This window comes from Marmota monax, unplaced genomic scaffold (assembly GCF_021218885.2).
Source record: "Marmota monax isolate L192 unplaced genomic scaffold, Marmota_monax_Labrador192_F-V1.1 WCK01_AAM20220418_F8-fsc00076, whole genome shotgun sequence".
NCBI lineage: Eukaryota > Metazoa > Chordata > Mammalia > Rodentia > Sciuridae > Marmota > Marmota monax.
The window spans coordinates 8,696,176-8,714,434 of NW_026692843.1; the positions used below are offsets into that span (position 1 = coordinate 8,696,176).

Consider the following 18,259-nt stretch of genomic DNA (forward strand, 5'->3'; position numbering starts at 1 on the left):
AGCAGTACATCAACTGCAAACACCCCCCAGAAGGACTAGGGTCTGCATGTGTCCGTGGCGGCCCTGTCCCACCAGCTCTGGGTAGAAGGTCCAAGGAAGCTCTGCAGGCCAGGCGGCTCCCACTCCTGCCGTGGTGGGGCAGACAGTGTGCAGAGTGAGCAGAACGATCCTCCTGAGTGGTTGAAACAATCAGAAGAAAAATGTTTCAAGACACGTGAAAATCATGTGGCACTCAGAGTTGGTGCCCACGATCAGCTTCCCAGCACCCCCACGTCCACTTGTGGGCAGCTCGTCTGCTGGACAGGATTAAGTACCATGAGGGGGCACCCTGCCAGAGAAGCCCGAGGAGCTGTGGTCTGGCCCTTACAGAGAGGTGGTCTGTGGCTATGTCCCCCATTTTTTCTTCAAACACAGATGGAGGTGTTGCTGAGAAGGGATTCTACAGATAATCCACTGACCATATCCTATGGGTGAAGGGACTGTCCTGGATGACCAGGTGGGTTACCCTGCAATGGTCAATGCACCGGCCTGAAGACTAGAGCTGCTGGCTGAGGAAGAAGGAGTCCCACAGTGGACAGCAGCTCACCTCGTGCCCAAGATTTCCTGCCGATGGCCTCCCCTCCGTCTCCCCGCACTGAGCCTCTCCAGCCAGTGGCTGTGCCCAGCGTGGGCAGCAATTCACCCCTGCTCTGCTGCTCTGCCGTGTCAGGTGCGGGCCCAGGAAGCACCTCAGAAAATGTGTGCATGAGCCCACGTTGAGTGGGGACCCCACCACGGGCAAAGTGGCTGCCTTGCACCCAGGGCTCCCCTCCCACTCTTGGTTGACGAGTGTGTCAAACGCTTTCGGCTGTGCCTTGGTCTGCCGTTTTCCTGGCCTGGTCCGGTCCTTTCACCTTCCTCATCTGGCCAGTGAAGAGAGGGGCATGTGCCTCTGTGACACCTAGTGGAGGAATTTCCTTGTGGCAGACCTTGGAATAGTGGGCACTGTGGTGGGACCGTGTCTGTGCTCAGCCTGAGTCCACCAAGCAGAGCCTTGAGATGGGCAGCATGGAAAGAGTGCAGGGCTGGCCCTGCACATGTCACCTGGGGGTGGAGGAACCCTGGCCTGCTGCGCTCGGGGCCAGGTGCCCCCTGAGGGCCAGCTTCTCCAGCCTGCCCCTGGCCACTCCAGCAGTCCTAGAGAGGAGGAAAAGAGGCCCGAGGCGCGAGGCCTGCACAGGGCAGCCACAGAACAGCTGCACCCAGGGCATGGATTTCGCCTGCCCAGCAGACGGGGGGGAGCCCAACAGCAGGCCGGGCCATGCGCAGCTGACTGCTCCGGGTCTCAGCTTCCCAGGCCATGATGTCCTGCCCTGTGGGAGAGCAGAGCACAGGCACCATGCAGGACACAGGCCAGGTCTACAGCAGCTCTGAGGCCTCCTCTCCAGGTCGGGGCAGCTCCCGGCTGTAACTCCTCTGGGAGGAGGCGGGGGTGGGGGGGACAGTCTCAACCATGCTCAAGGCCAAACACTCGCAGCCAGGGCATCCTCTGCCCCCACTAGGGCCCTGGGACCCCTCCCCCAGGCTGAGGGCCCTCCAGGGGAGACATGCCCTGTGTGCTCACCTGGCACTGCACAGTAGGTCTGTCTCTGGAGTCTGTGGGGCACGGGTGTCAAGCACCCTCATGGCCCAGGGGCCCTCTCTGCCCATTTGTCCAGATCACCCAGCCCTGGGGGAGCCACCTGAGAAGTCAGGATATCTGGGGGTCTCCAGGACTCCTGGGGGGCTGTAGGCAGATGAAGCCCACCAGGGCCTCGCACCCCTCAGCTGAGTTTCAGGGCACGTTGCCGCATCCAGGGGCTGCGGTTAGCAGGACAGAGGACAGCCAGCAGCACACCCACAAGATGCTCCCAGCCGGACCCACAAGGCAGGAGCCTGGGTGCCCTGTGTCCAAGTCTGCGCTCCTGCATCTTTAGGACAACCTCCACCAGGAGTCCCAGTTTGGGGACCCTCAAAATCCAGGGCAGCAGGAGCCAGGAGATGCTCTGGCGCAGGCTCCAGGGCCTGAGTACAGGGAAGTAAGCTGAGGAGATGGGGGCCCCAGTGGGCGTGGCTCAGTCACATTTGCTGGGCTTTGCCCCCAGGTGCCCCCCAGGGGACCTAACTTGTAACCCTGTAAAGAGGTAGAGACCCTCCAGGCAGCTCAGGCAGCGGTGGCCTGCCGAGGGGTGGCAGTGGGGCCCATCATGCTCCCCAGGCACCTTCCTCCACAGGCCCAGCTCCGCCACCCAGACTGCAGGAGAGGGAGGCACCCCGGGGCGAGGGGGGCACTTTCTGCCCGACCAGGCCCGTCCACAGGAGGAGCAGCCTGCTGACTCACGCTGGATGGCTCGCCTTCACCTCAGTCTTAGCATATCTGGATTTAAGGATATTTTAATACAAAGACCACGAAAATTCCTCCAAAGTCAGTTTCCTGGTTCACGTTTCTGATCTTGGAGTCCTGAATGACAGGTATTTCCCTTATAAACGGAGTGCCACTGTCTGGTCCTCCTTCCAGGATGGGCTCTGGCATGGGCTGTCTGAACCTGCTGGAGGGAGCAGCAAACCCTGGGCGGTTGTCTCTTTAAATCGGCTCTGCAGTGTGGCCGCCTAGCTGGGAAGAACCATTCCACCCTGCGGCAGGAGCCGGCCACCGCGCCGCCATCCGCGCCTCCCCCAGTCCCCATGGTTACGGCTCCTGCTTCCCAGCCGGTCCCTGGTCCCTGCCCGCCGCCAGGAAGACAGGCAGGCACAGGCGGCTGGCGCCCCCCACCTGAGCCCTGGAAGCCGCCCGCTGAGACGCGGTGAACGCCTGCTCTTCCTGGCTCTGACTCATCCTCTCTCCCGGTGCAGAGCGCCGTCACCGCTGTGCCTGGCCACAGCTCCGGGCGGACTGCAGCCCTGCAATCTGTTGATAACTGCACTTGCGAGCTCCAGGCCACTGGTGATGGAAATCTGTTCCCCGGTGCTGAGAACCCGCCAGTCCGCACCTGCACAGGGGAGCAGGAGACCAGCACCCCTCCAGCTGTCTCTGCCAAAATAGGTGAGAAGTTAGTGCTGCTCCTGGGGTCTGAGTGGTGGGTGGGGGCCTCCTGCAGGGAGGCAGGGGACACGCGGCAAAGGCAATGGATGAGCTGCTGGCAGCAGGGTCCACTCATCAGGACCATTTCTTGGGCAAACATGCCAACTGGGGGAGAAGTGACTCCCGCCACTGGAGAAGCAGGTTCTGGATAACTTTGGGTGAGCGGAGGCATGGAGCCCGATGAAGCCCCCGGCCTCTTTGCAGAGAGAGTGGCTGTGGGAGGGCGCCAGCCCTGTCCAGCCACACCAGGCAGCCCAAGCTTCCGCCTGCTGGGTCTGGCTGTGTGCCGGGAGATTCATTCAGGTTTATTTGATTCTCTTGATTTAAACTGACAGACATGTTTATTTGGCTTTGTGCAGCCTGAAACGATTGAGTTTGGTTCTTGTATTGGATGGTGAGCAAAGATTGATTTTTAAATAAGGACGGGAATGCTGCCCAGGAGGGCAATAGCGGGCTGAAGGCACTTCCCTTCTTCCCCTTGAGGTCTCCAAGGCTCATGAACCACGTTGTCACCCAGATCCCTTCATGCCCCAGACAGAGCCTGAGCCAGCAACTCCAACAGGCTGGCTGTTGAGAGGAGTCCAGAGGGGGCAAACTTCCAGAAGAGCCACTGCTCCCTGCCAGAGCCTGGGCACCAACCAGGGGTCTGCCAGCCGCAGACCAGGGAGGACCCTCCTCTAGGGCCACTGACCATATGCTGTCTTCACAGATGGGTGCAGCCTGCAGACCCCCGCCCACCCTGTCACAGCCACCTTGGCACCCTGAGGCATACTTCTCTGGAAGCTCCACCCGTGGCTGTGGGATTTTGACCTTCTGGACAGCCATGGAGGCTGGCAGGGAGAAGGGCGCGACATAACCTTCTCCGCCACATCTCGGCCCCCTCCGGTGCTCCTGCCTGGGTAACTCTGCAGGGCTCATGGTGAGTACTGGACCCCCCAGGCCATGGACTGGGTGCAGCCAAGCATGGCCGATCCCCATTCAAGAAGGAGGCCTGGTCAGGAAAGTTGGTTGAGGAGTGCCAACCAGTTAGGGGCAGCCCTCCACGTGCTCTGTCCTGGCATGGGGAAGCTCTGTGGGCAGAGGCCCACGGCCTCTGGCTGCCTGGGTCTCGCTGCCTGCCCAGGTCCTTCTGCTGGCTGGCCGGCTCAGTGCTGTTCATACTGATTAGCTGCAGGCGTGTGGAAATGTCAGATCATTTAATCCAGTGACGGAGGTCCTGTGGGGATAAAGCCCAGGCCCCAGGGAGGCCCCCTGGGGTCCCTCCCCATCAGGGCCTCAGCCCAGCCACAGGCCCTACCCCCACCCCTGCTGTCTGGGGCATTTCTTTTGCCAGAAAGGAGCACCGTGTACCCAGCTGGCTGGAGCAGGTACCGGGACCCACGGGGGGCCCTCCTGGGAGCCTCTCCAGGCTCGCTGAGATTGCCACGGCCTCAGGAAGGCTGACAGCAGAGTGCATAAGGCTTTGTGTGTGCTCTTGAGGGACAGAGACGGGCAGCCGCGGCCGGGCATGTGCAGGGAATGCTGATGGCATCAGGACAGGGCTCCATGGCCCAGAGCCGACAGGGGCGCCCTGTGCAGACCCAGCATCTGCCTCGTGAGTGGCATTCTTTCTGAGTCACCACCTTGTTTTCTTGTTTGACTCAAAAGGTCCAAATAAGAAAGACACTTTCTGCCAAATCCAGCATCTCCTCAACCTGCACAGGCCCCAAGGCTGAAGGTCCCGGGCCACATGCCCTCTGGGACCCCCGGCAAGGCTGTGTCCAAGGCTTGGGTGGCTCTCAGAGGATGGCAGGTGGGCACTGGGCCCTGGCTTCCTTTCCATCCACCAGCTGCTCCCCAAGTGCCACGCCCAGCATGGCTGTCACCTACATTTGGCATTATTCATGGTTTTCTGTCCTCAGATTTAGAATGTTTGCAAAATGGAAGCTTGCCCTTGGCAGATGCCAAGAGAGCTAACAGGTGCTTCCAGAGGCAGGGGTGGCCAAGGCACTCGCCCTGTAGACCCACTGGGCAGGGTCTGGCCACTGCTCAGCCCCACCTACCCCCTCCCAGTGCACCCTCAGCCCCTCCTGGCATGAATGCAGGGCTCCCAGCTTCTCAGTCCCCACGTGGAACCTGCCTCTGCTCCCAGTGGAGTTCTTTGTGTGCTCCCTGCTGCTCCATGCTGCTGTGGAGGGACCCTCCTGCTCCCCACACTGCAGACTGCCGGGGCACTCTGCCTGAGCGGTCTCTCAGCAGTCTGCAGGGTTGTTCTTAACAAATGACATCCACACCTGGGGATTCCAAAAGGCACCTTGTGTGGCCGCCCTGCAGACTGCCTTGCCGGGTCCCACATCTTCTGTGTGTCTAGAGGCTGTGGTGCAGGTGCGTGCACAGGTCCACTTGGGAGCCCAGACAGGGGCCTCCGAAGCACCATGGCGCCTGCACAGTGCCCTCTGGAGCTTCCCCAGCAGCTGCCCAGGAGCGAGCAGCCTCCTCTGCTCCCAGTATAAGCAGCATCTGGTCTTCCAAACCACAACCCTGAAGCAGCACTGGATACAGCCTTGTGCCAGCAGGCTGTACCACCCCTGGCCAGGCTCCCTCCCTGGACAGAGCTGACCTGAGCTCTGACAAGACAAGTTGCTCCCTGCCAGAGGGGACACGTCCTGCAGGACCTAGGTCCACTAGGAAGCTGAGGCCACCTCCACTCCCCATGGCAGCTCTGTATCCCTGACTGTAACAAGCACAGTGGACGAGGCCCAGCTGCTTCTCCAACAGGTGCCATGATCTTAGAAGCCAGCAGACACTAAGAAGCATGTGACTGCTCGGTCACCTGTGGCCCTCACCCTTGACTCCAAGAAGGCCTGTTCCTAAGGGAATGAGTGACACCTGAGAGTTGCAGTAAAAACTGCGCAGACCTGGGTGCTCCCTCCGCCTCCTCGTGAGTGTCTGGGCTGAGGTCGAGAGGGTGCTCCTCAGGTGCACGACTCTGGCCTTCTACCCACGCTGCTCGAGGAGCCAGGAGTTGGGCAGGGTGGCTTGGTGGGGTGCGCTGGCATTGCCTGATGAATACTGTGTGTCCAGGGATGCAATAGGATGGTATGTGGGGTGGTGTGGGGTGGAGCTGTGTGGAGGACCCTGAGGGTGGGAGGGCGTGGCACGTAGGGCCCTGCGACCTGCATAGGACGGTGTCTGTGGGCCCTCGGGGCTGGGGGCGGGCTGTGGGGGTTAGGGGGTGGGCTGTGGGGTTAGGGGATGGGCCATGGGCTGCGTGCACTCAGCGTGGTGTACATGCGACAGCACTGCACATACTGGTGGGGAATATGAGGAGGCTTTGCTGGTGTGGGCTGGTGAGGCGCAGCCACAGGATTTACTGGCACGGTCAGGTGGGGCCTTTGGACTGGCTTGGGCTCTCATCCGATTTTCGTCTGCTAACGGTGGCACAGCATCTGGTGTCAGTGGCTTTGCTTTGGTTTTGGCGCCACGAATTGAAGCAGCAGCAGGACTCACTGAGGACTCACTCTACCCCCACTTGCTCGGGATTCGGGGCTGTCATTGGAAGGGTCCTCTGCCACATTCAGCAGGGCCCCTAGAACCATGATGGAGCTGGAGGCCAGACCTGCCTAGCCCCTGCTTGGAGTGGAGGGTCCAGCACATGGTGCTTTTGAAGCACCTCTTGGAGTCCTTCTTCCCCTCCATGCAGAAGTGCCCAGTCTAAAACAGACCTGATGGGGTCAAGATCCCAAAGGCAGGGATGGAGCACAGAGGCCTTCAACTCAGCCCTGCGGTGAAGCCCAGGGTAATGCCTCTTTCCCTGCTGTGCCCCAGGTGGATGGGGAACTCTGAAGCTGCCTGAGGCCTTCTCTGCATGAAGTCAGCTCTGGGAGAAATCGAGAATTAGGACCGGGGCCACAGTAGGTGGTAGCTCTAAGCTCTAAGCTCTAAGCTCCTAGAAGGTGTGAGCTACACCTGTGATGGTATGTCCCCCTCTGGCGCTGAGGGGATGGGAAGGAGCCTGGACAGGCACATAAAAGACCCTCTGTCAGCATTACAAACCTTCTGACCCAGCAGCAGCAGACTGAGCCCAGCCTGGGGTGCAAGGAAAGCCTCCCCGCTCCGGCCACACCCCACCAACATTCCAGAACTCTGGCAGGTTCTTTTTGGCTTGCTGCTTTTTGTTCTCTCCAGTCTAAAAACTTCAAAATGTACCTTGATCTCAGGTGAGAGTGTCATCCCACCTCACACTGCCCCTTAAATCCTGGACTTTCAGCGAGTATCCACCAGTCCAGGAGGGAAGTCTCCACGGTGTGGTCGACCTTTTTTTGTGTGTGATCTCAGGGTCCCTTGTACCCCTCCAACATGAAACGATGACAAACGATGCCTGTATGACATCCAGGCAGGGTGATCTGTGTTAAGAACAAACAAATTACTCATCTTCCAGCTGTCACCAAAACCTTTTCATGAGAACGTGATGGCTCAATAAGATGCAGTTGTCAGGTCCTGATGGCCATGGTCTGAGTCTGCACAGACCCAGGAAAAGCTAGGAAGAAGAAGAGGAAAGGGTGAAGAAGGACAGGGAAGCTGACACAAGGCCTGGCCTCGGGCGCTCGCCGCACAGGAAGGGTGCTGGAGAGGGGCCTTGTCCCCAGGTGTGCTGCTCACTTCCCCACCGGTCACCAGGAGGGTGCAGTTGGAGCAGAGGATGGGCATGTGCCTGACTGAGGTCTTCCTCCTGTCCTCGCCCTTCTTCCTGCCTTCCTCCACACCCTGCACCGTCCAACACAGAACACACCAAAAAGGCTGTGTCCACCTACGTAAGGGGAGCTGGAAGAGGTTGGGAAAGGGGTACAGTCTGCTCACGACAGGGCGGGCACGTCCCTGAGACTGTCAGGCATGCAGCCCACTGGGCCAGGGGACTCCGTGTTTCCCCAGGAACAGAGGCACCTCCTCGGTGGCCTCTGAAGCAGCCTGCCCTCCTTCAGGCACAGAGACCAGCAGACTTCCAGGCTTCTCGTCAGGGCCGAGAAGGCTGGGGGCCTTGGTCCCTCCCCTCCCGGCCCAGAGGCTCTCCTGCTGTCCCCCAGTCTCTGACCTGAGAGCTGAGCTGGCTCACTGTCACTGCACCAAGAGGGCTCCAGCCCCCTGGCATCAGAGGACTTATGCACCTAAGCCGTGCAGATTCCAACGCACGTGGGATAGGCGTCATGGTTGTGCCCAAAGAACGTTTGCACAGTGAACTCTTCCAAGAGGAACTTGCCCATGTGTGAACTTTGAAATATAAAATGTTACTCTATTTTGCATTAGCTACTTTGAATTTTAAATGCCAACTCTGAACATGTAGAAAGAAAAACACAGGAAACCAAATCAAATCCTAGTTCCTTAGGAAATTCACTGTTGACCCCAGTGAGCTGCCTGTAGTGGAAGCCCAAGGTGACACCTGGGGTCCTGGGGCCTGCTCCTGTTCTATGCCTCACCCCCTGGGTCCCCAGGTGAGAGGCCGGCCCCCACCCCAGCCTGGTGGCCTCCAAGCTACATGCCCCAGCCTAGTTGATGTTCCTACAAACACCTCCATGTCCTGAGCTGGCTCACTGAGAGGTCAGCCTGTCCAATTTCTAATGTGGCCTGCCATAGCCATGTGACCTGAAACCACAGATAAGGTGTGTTCAAATGCAAGTGTCTCATGGGCCCTGGGGACAGATGTGATGGGACAGGAAAGGGACAGGAGGCACGCTGCTTCAGATGCCAAAATGAGCCCTCTGCATGCTGTGATGTGCCCCTCCCCCAACACAGCCGAGCAGGGGTCTGAGACCAGCAGGCAGGCTGGCCCACCACATGTCCCACTGCAGTGACAGTGGCCCCTGAGGAAGGCCGTGGAGGACTCAAGAGCCCCCAGGCATGGGTGTGAAGCCAGCAACAGCGGCCAAGGGGCCCTGTCATGGGAGCGAAGAGCCAGCCGCCCCTGTGCCCAAGCGGACCTCTTGTTCCCAAGCCCTCAGGGGCAGCCCCCTCTCAGCAGAGAACTCATCAGACAACTTAACAGGATGTCTCCAGGATGGGGCTGTCTCCACTTCACAGGAAGTAGCTGAACTGTGACAGGCACAGGAGAACAGCCTTGGCCTTCCCAAGATGGTAGGAGGGTCCCCATCACCCACAGCCAACTCAGAGGCTGGGCACCAAGAGATGTGTGAGCGTCCCAGCAGGCCGGGTGTCCCAGAGGAGGCCGCTCTCCACCCTGATGGATCCTGACCCGGCCCTCAGCCCTCTGAGCTACAGGAGGTTCCTGACACTTGGGCCCAGGGAACTCAGAAGACCCAGATGGCCCTTCCACCTCTGCTTTCCTCAGAGGGGACGGGGAGGCCAGGAGTCTCCAGCCAGCCTTCCCTTTTCAACCCTCAGGGCCAAGTATCCAGACCAGTCTCAGAGCTGAGCCTGATCAGCGTCCAGGAAGAGAGGACCAGTTACAGACTCTGCATGGGGAAATAGCCGGTCCCACTGGTCCTCCAACCACTTACCTCCTCCAACACCCACACCCAGCAAGTGCCAGACCCACTCAGGCAGAGTGTGTCCAGGTCCTGGAACAGCCTTCTGGGGTGAGGGTACATGAAGGCCAGGGTGGGGCTTACCCCCCTTTCTTGGTCAGTCAGGAGCAGGGGAGCCTTGAGGTCTCCAGTGGAGATGGTGCAGGCCACAGTGACCCTGTGCTGAGGCTGGAGTGTCCAGGTAATCTCATGAGCTTGCCATCTGGCAGGACGACTGCTGCCTGGAGCCAAGAGTTCTACAGCCCTGAGCCCCCAGAGTCATGGATGTTCTGCCCCATCTACACCTGTGCCTCGACACACGCCCTGCACTGCCCATGCCAGCCGTCTGGGAGGCAGGGGGCAGGACAGTGAGCACCAGAGGCAGCTGCCACCTGGCCAGCGTGTAGCCCCCTAGAGATGCCTTGAGACTTGCCCAGAACAGGATGCCACATGGGGGCCAAGGAGAAGGAAACCTCCATCAGCTCCAAATATTTCTACCAGGATGGTCAGTTCTACTCCAGCACAGGCACGTCACGCTCACCTGGGAACTGCACCGTGAGCCCTTGGCTCTGTGGCCATGCACAGTAGAGTCAGGGACACCAGATGAGCCAGGGCCTCGGTCCCCTGTGTATTTGTCCACAGGAACATTTCTTCCTCCACGTACTTGGGGTGGACACTACACAGACCTATGGACACGTGCACCCAACTCCTGAGGGATGGTTAAGAACAGAGCGTTGGTGGGTGTGAGTCCAGGGCTGGGTTGGGGTAGCCTCTCTGTAAGGTCCACTGAGACACAGTGGGCGTCTGCAAGGAGACGCATGCTGTGGAGGCCAGCACCATGCCTGCGTCACTCAGTTCTGCATCGCTATGACCAAAAGAGAACAATGCAGAGGAGGAAGCATTTATTTGGGCTCAGGGTTTCAGAGGTTCTGTCCCTGGTTGGCCAACTCCATGGCTCTGGGCCCCAGTGAGGCAGAACATCGTATTAGAAGGGCGAGGCCAAGGAGAGCAGCTCAGGGCATGGCAGCAGGAAGCAGAGACAAAATATAAACCCCAAACACGCGCCCCAGGGGCCCACTTCCTCCAGACACAACCCACCTGCTGTGGTCACCACCCAGCTAGTCTGTGTCAGTGGATGAGGTCAGACCTCTCTGAACATTCTTGCACTGTCTCACACCTGAGCTTCTGGGGGACACCCCATGTCTGGACTGTCACACTTTGCCTTTGCCAGTCACCTTGGACAGAACGGGATGCAGGCATTGGCTCTGGAGAAATGCCACCCTCTGGGAGCCACTGTCAAAGACATAGGATGCCTCAGCCCAGCAGAGCTGGGGAGACAAAGATCTAGCCCGTGGGCAGCAGGCGGCTATAGAACTCTTTCGTGAGCCTCTGGGCAGGGTCTTCTCAGCTACCATCGACCCCTTAGCAGACGTACTGGGGGTCAGTCAGATGCCTGAGCCATAGGCATGGGAGGCCGACTCGTGACCAGCCACTCTCAGACGCCTGGCCTCGGGTCCCATGGGTCTCCTCTGCTTCCTCTCCAGGATTTGAAGACTGTCCTGTCCCTGCCCCGGTTCCCAGGGGAGTTCCTGCACCCCGTGGTGTATGCCTGCACTGCCGTCATGCTGCTCTGCCTTCTCGCCTCTGCAGTCACCTACGTCGTGCACCGGAGGTAAGGCTGGCAGGCCACCTGCCCCTCCATGCCCACCCTCAGATGCAAGCCCTGGGCTGGGCTCACCACCCTTCCCGTGGCAGGACACCCTCCAGCACCCAGGACCATCACAGTGGCTCAGGGAGAGCCCAGCCTTCTGGGCTCCTGCCAGATCTCGAGAAGGCAGGCCTTCCTGAGTGCCTGTGGGCCAGCACCCCAGAGCCCATGCCTAGAGGCCAGCAGCACCATGCCTATTGGTGCTGAGCCTTTTTATCTGGGAAGAGCAGTCTGGTCAGATTTCTACTTCGGAGCTGGGTTTTGGCCACCTTGTCTGGGAATGGGGGATGTCTTGGAGTCTGTGTCACCTGCAGCGGCACTGAAGTGTGAGCAGGGCGCTGACGTAGTCAGGCCTACCCACAACCAAGGCGCAGGTCAAGCTGGGCCTTGACAATGGTCACAGCCCAGGAGCAGATGGGACACATTCAAGGCTATAGCAATCAGCTCAGGCATCGGCAGCCACAGCCAAAGAAGGAGGTCTGGGGAGCCAAGGTCATGGTCATGGAGAGGAAGAGAGGCCATGGCCACAGGACAGGCTGGGGCAGGAACAGGGGCCATGGCCACGGGAGAGGCTGGGGCAGGAGCAGAGGCCACGTCATGGGAGGGGCTGGGGCAGGAACAGAGGCCATGGCCACAGGAGAGGCTGGGGCAGGAACAGGGGCCATGGCCACGGGACAGGCTGGGGCAGGAACAGGGGCCATGGCCACGGGAGAGGCTGGGGCCGGAAGAGAGGCCATATCCACGGGAAGGGGCTGGGGCAGTCTGAAGTTCTTGTCTTCGTCAGTCTGGGCTGCTATAACAAATGACCAGAGATTGGGTGGTTTGTCAACAATAATTTACAATAGAAGTTGATTTCTCACAATTCTGGAGGCTGGGAAGTTCCAAATCGGTGCCCTGGCAGATTTGGTGCCTGATGAGGCCCATTCCCTGGCCCACAGGGGCGCCTGCTCGCTGAGGCTTCTTGTGGTTGAAGAGGCAGGCAGCTCCCAGAGCTGGCCTTTGCAGGGACACGGATGCCCTTCATTAGGTCTCTGCCAGAACACCCACTTCCCGGTACCATCCCTTGGTAGTTAGGGCTCAGCGTAGGAACAGGGGCACACACATGCAGACCTCAGCCCTGGGATCATGGGAAGAGAACTAGATGTGTTCAGGGCCGTGGCAAATTCCAAGGCATGACTGAGCACCAAGCCCTGGCCCCAGCTGGTTAGGCAGAGCCTCGACCCACCATTGTCATAAGACGGTCCCAGCCCAGAGGATGTCCCATCCAGGTTGCAGGCACTCACCGACCGTTACATGACCACATCCTCCCCAGGGTCAGACACCTGCTGGAGAGGGAGAAACCCATCTTGGGAACCAGGGGATGATGTCCCTTTGTGCATCACATGGTCAGATTGGTGAACTCTGCAGAGCCCTTCCGGGTTCACTATCCAAGTGATCTTGCACAGAGTTGCTGGTACAGCAGCAAGAGATGGGGACGGCATGGGACCTGCTAGAGCAAGTCGGCGTGGCCGTGGCCCCACCGATTGTGTTCAGCTCCCCCGAGGGTGATCCGGGAAGAGTGCTCTTACGTGCTTTAACATGAAGCGCCAGTTCCTAACCTGAGATCCCCGTCTCCCGCAGTGCCATCAGGATCAGCCGGAAAGGCCGGCACACACTCCTCAACTTCTGCTTCCACGCAGCCCTGACCTTCACCGTGTTCGCTGGTGGCATCAACCGCACCAAGCACCCAATCCTGTGCCAGGGGGTGAGTGTCACTGTCTTCATCCTGCTGCAGATGCCAGTATCCTCGATGTCCCTGGGGTGGGAGTGGGGCCCTGCCTCCTGTGGCTGGAAAGGGAGTCAGGCATCGGTCTGGCAGTCCACGTGACAGCTGTGTTCCACCTGAAGCCTGCAATTTGCTCAGCTTTCAATCATGCGGAACAACATATTTTCCACTGGCTGGCCTGCTCTGAGGCCTCCTTCCCAGGAATCGGGCTAGGCTGCCCCTCCTGAAGAGACAGTCGGGTGGGGCTCAGGGGAGGGACCAGTCAGACTCCCAGATGCCACCAGCCTGGAGTCAGGAGGAGCTTTGCCACATGCAGGCCACGTGTGGTCCTATTCTCTCAGGGAAGGTAAAGCCCATGGCAGAGGACGTTCCTTAAGAACCAGGCCTAGTCCTGTTCACGTTGGGCTGTGGCTCTGGCCAAGGAGCCCCGCTACAGTTCCAGGGTGGCCTCTGTGTGCACACACAAACCCCCAACCTGCTCTGAACCCAGGCTCCATGGGTGGGGCTGTTCCAGGACCCAGAGCAACATGCCAAGGACCATGCGGTCTGTCACTTCTTGGGCCAGCGTCTGTCTGGGCCCCTGGGGCCTCAGGCTGGTCCCTTGGTGCCTTTTTTACTGCAAATATAGCAAACACCTATTGATGGGCAGGGGCGGAGCCTCGGCCCCATTCCTCAGGCCCCTGTGACCCACACGGCCCTCAGTGGCTGTTGGCATCCCCTGACCTGTCCAGCTGCAGGTGAGACTCGCCCCAGGCCTCTGTGTGCCTCAGGAGCCACCCAGGCTGTGAGTGAAGCTCTCCTCCGCTGAGGCACCCACTGGCCACATCCCAGCACCCTCGGGGCTGCCTTCTTTCCCAGAACTGACGTGGGTTGAGTCCTAGAGAGTTCCATGGGCAGGGAGACAGTGGGAGACACCTGGGAGACAGTGCTGGTGCCCCAGAGCCCTCCCACCAGATATTCTAAATGTGTCATGTCAGACCCAGGAGGCCGGCCCGATGCCCAGGCCCAGGCAGGAGAGTTGGAGATGTGTGCCTGAGGAGGCCCCCAGGTGGACAGGCTCCAGCACTGCCTCTCAATGAGCTGGAGCCATAGCAAGCGCCTGGGAAGTCCCGATTGTGTGCTGCTGTAAATGCACCTGGGGCCATCCGAGAAGTGGTCAAGTGGGTCATTATCTCTATGTCCACACGTGGCCTCTGATTGCTCCCCAGCTGGGACCTGCCAGCCACAGAGCCCGTGGGAATCACCTTGGGGACTCGGGGACCCTGCCAGGCCTCCCAGAAACCTGTACCAGTCCCCAAGTTCAAGCCAGTCTGGACCAGCCCCTGGAGCTTGAAACCAGCCCCACCCCAGTGATGTCTTGGCCCGTGGGGTGGATCAGGTCTGGAAATCTCAGTCATGGTCTATAGAGGTCATGACGTATGGTCCATGCTCCCGCCATCGTGACAGCCGCAGGAACCTCTGGAGGGAATGGCCCTCTGCAGGCTGACAGAGGAAAGATCATGACCCCTGCAGATGCCGTCCCCACGTCTTGCTATGGTTCCAGAAGGGGCAGGCCTTGTCACTACTCACCCATTCACTTGGCCAACATGCCTGCCAGGTGCCAGGTCATACCATGGATGTGGAAGCAGCCGGAAACACTCCTGCCTCACTCAAGTGGTAGAACTTGACTCTGGGCAGCAGCAGGCAAGACAAGCCCAGCCACAAGCTAGTAGCACCCTGGGAGTGGCTAAGCTACTGGCCGGAGGAGCAGAGCCTGGCACTGCAGCTCAGGACACCCCCGTGCAGGCCGCAAGGTGTAAGACCACAGCCTGTGGACCCACATGGCTGCACATTGCAGGGCCCTCGAGAGGGAGCTAGGGGTTCTGATCTGCAGTCAAGCAGGAGGAAGGGGGGCCAGCCTGGGCATTCACACAGCATGGCAGCTCCCACACCAGCTGCAGGGGAGAACCCAGGGGCCAATGCCTCCAGCTCGCCATTCACCTGTGACCACAGCCTGACATGGGAGCAAGGGCTCCTGGCCCACTCCCGAGCAACACAGCAGAATGCCTGGAGAAGTGGTCCAGCCCTCTGTGTGGCTGGAGAGAAGAGACGGTTGCTATGGCGACAGAGATGACCCTGAGCCTCTTTGAAGTATTAAGTGACATCATAAGTGAAACGGGCCACCGCGTGCATCAGTGCTGGCCCTGAGCCCAGAAGCGAGGGCGTGAGCGCTGCTGCGTGCTGCTTCCTTTCCCGCAGTAGCCGGCTGCGCTTTGGCCTCCCCACGTGTCCAGCATACAGCTGGCATTCAGGAGACAGAGTCCTTCCATTCACATACTGCCTGGCCAGGCCAGCCCTGAGCTCACCTCCCTCCCTGAGCTCTGTCACCTTCCTCGGCGCCCTGGGCTGACAGTTGGGCTTCTTCTGAGGATGTCTCTGAGTTTCTGTGTGCACATGACAATGACGGCCAAACGGGGATTCCTGAGAAGCAAGACCCTCCTTCAAGCCAGGGCCAGGCCCAGGTGGCCACTGATGCCCACACTCTTGGGTGCAGAGAGCTCCAGCGCCTCACACTCTTGTCCGGGCTGGGGGCCCCCTTAGTCCTTCAGATGTGCACACCAGCCCCCACCCCAGCCAGGGGTCCGGAAGGCACAGAAGAACTCGGAGCCACGCAGAGGGAGCTCCTGCAAAACCATAAACAGAGTGCTTTGACCTTTCCACCCCCACAAAATCCACATCAATCATTACAGAGTTTGCTCATAAGTAAAAATTGAACTCCGGATTTGATAAATCATTTTAATGGTGCAACATTAGCTTTTTCGGGGAATCTCTGTATTCCTTAAACGTTTATGTCCTTCCCAATTATAGCAATATTTTACTTGTCATTTTGAAATGTCAGGTTATTACCTTGAAGGTAACCTCGTTTCATGAAATGAGATGGAAACGAAGTAGTGCAGAATGTGTAATTAGCTAGCGCACAAGGGCCGGGGATGGGATGCAGCTCCCGCGGCCGTTTCCATGGTAATGAGTCACTCTGACGCGGGTGGCTGTCCAAACCTCTCCGGCAGTGCTTTTCTTACGTAATGCCACAGACGGCAGCACACACAGAGCCCCACAGTGCAGCTGCCTCCCCTTCCACTGGGCACCCCTTGTCATGGGACTGCAGAGGAGATGCGTGGGGCTGGCGTGGATGCTGCCCAGGAAGGGTACTTAGGCCATGGGCTGCCTTGGGCGCCCGCCAGCCTCTCTGCAAGAGATCAAAGTGGCACAGTCAAGGGTCTCTGCCACCCTTGCTGGTGCCCCAACACCCTGAGCCTTGTTTCTTGTGGCTAACGGGCTGTAGGAGCTGCTGGTACAGGGGTGTGGTCCCAGCCCACCTGGTGCTCCTGGGAGGCTGGCCGCCCGTGGCGGGGGCGGGGGCGGGGGCTGCAGCTGACACCTCTCCCCCTCCAGGTGGGCATCCTGCTGCACTACTCCACACTGTCCACCATGCTGTGGGTCGGAGTGACTGCGAGGAACATCTACAAGCAGGTGACCAAGAAGGCCCTGCCATGCCCGGGTGCAGACCAACCGCCATACCCCAAGCAGCCCCTGCTCAGGTACACAAGCCCACTCACTGGCACAGCCCCCCCACCACCTGAGACCCTGCCCCAGAATGTGCCTTCCACAGGTCTGGGGAAACTCCTCTCTCGGCAACTCCAAGCCTGAGAATTATCAGATCTTCCTGGGTCACTTGGGGCCCGATGGCACTGGGGACTGGGCAGCATGGGGAGGGCGTCCTGAGGTGGGGCTGGGGACAATTGCTGGGTGGGCTGGAGTAGCATGGGAGCAGCAGGCCACCACACCTGTGACTGGGGACCAGGTGCCCCTGTGCTGGGTGCTAGAGTGAGGCCCTCTGGGCCTGGGGGCCGTGAGTGGAGGCTGGACGGGTGTGGCTCACGCCCTGGTCTCAGCGGCTCTTTAGCTGGAAAGCCATCACTCACTCGGGCAGTAATTCTAAGGTGACTGTGGCCTGGCATGTGGGACTGGGAGGATTGGTAAAGGGGCAGTGCTCCTTTCTCAGGGGACTCACGGTAGATGTGGCAGGAACCACTGTGTGCTGGGGCCCTGGGGACAGCCTGAGGACAAGGGCAAGGTAGTGGCCTCCCTCTCGTGGGGCAGAGCAGGGAAGTCCCACAGGACAGAGGTCCCCAGCTCCTCACACCAGCAACCATAACAGGAGAGCAACTGGAGCTCTGCCATCCACTCTTCTAAGTGGACACTGAGCCTCAAACTCTGCAGCCTCCACCTTCCAGCTCTAAGCAGGCCTCGTCTCTCCTGTCTAGAAGGTCACTGGGTCTCCACCTTGAGCCTCTTACTGAATTTTCCTGGAATGACCTACATGTGGTTCCTGTGAGAGCCACCTGCTGCTATGAGGAGCGATTCAGGGGCTGTGGAAGCCCAGGCCCTCATACAGCTCCCTCTGGCCCTGACCTCGAAGGGCTACTCCAAACTCCACCAGGGTCTAGCACCATTGGAAGAGCATCTGGGGGCAGGCTACCCAGGGCAACCCGCAGCCCCTCTGCAGCTCTGTGGCCTGGCCTGTGCTGGTGGGAATGTGCGGCACCTGCCCCTCCCCAAGAGTCTATAAGCTGGAGTCTTTCCTCTCAGAGACCCCAAGGGCCCTGAGCACACTTGACAACAGCCTTGGCCACGTCCTCTTTGACCCAGCATTGCACTCAGAAGTGGCTCTTCAATGGGTGGCTAGGCAATGGGCATCCTGGGTCTGCACTGCTGGCCCCAGGCCCAGAACTCACATGCAGTCCAGGCCTTTCAATCACAGAAAGCAGGTCTGAGCCCCAGGAGCTGTTCGGCCCCAGGAGGCAGGAGCCTGGGAGCACCTTAACAGGTGCACATCCTGCTCAACAGCCTGGACAGAACATTGCCCCCTTCTTGTTGGACCCTTGGCCACGGCAGCTGGGCAGCCAGTTCCTATGGGCAGCAGGCTGTACTTCTATCTGAGCTTGAAGGAGTCCTGAGTGTCCTGGCCCAACCTGAAGTTCTCCAATGGGATAAAAAGAAAATAACGTCCCAAATGCTCTGACGGATGCTCAGTGGTGCTCTGGGGCTCCCTGCATCCTGAGAAGCCTCTTCCTGAGGCCACACGGGGTTCTGTGGCACTCCACACCCCTCACTGGACATGGGGAAACCAAGCGCATTCCAGGAGAGCA

General features: G+C 59.5%; 1 protein-coding gene across 1 annotated transcript in view; it reads left to right on the plus strand.

The window, feature by feature from the left end:
• The first annotated feature begins 2,637 nt into the window (after positions 1-2,637).
• The window catches only part of Adgra1 (adhesion G protein-coupled receptor A1), a 49,987-nt gene continuing 34,365 nt past the window's right edge, over positions 2,638-18,259 (plus strand). Inside the window, exons 1-5 of the mRNA XM_046448857.2 lie at positions 2,638-3,061; positions 3,810-4,019; positions 11,142-11,269; positions 12,926-13,049; positions 16,503-16,648. Coding sequence (XP_046304813.1) covers positions 4,017-4,019; positions 11,142-11,269; positions 12,926-13,049; positions 16,503-16,648 — 401 coding nt within the window. The 5' untranslated portion in view covers positions 2,638-3,061; positions 3,810-4,016. The remainder of the gene's footprint in view (positions 3,062-3,809; positions 4,020-11,141; positions 11,270-12,925; positions 13,050-16,502; positions 16,649-18,259) is intronic.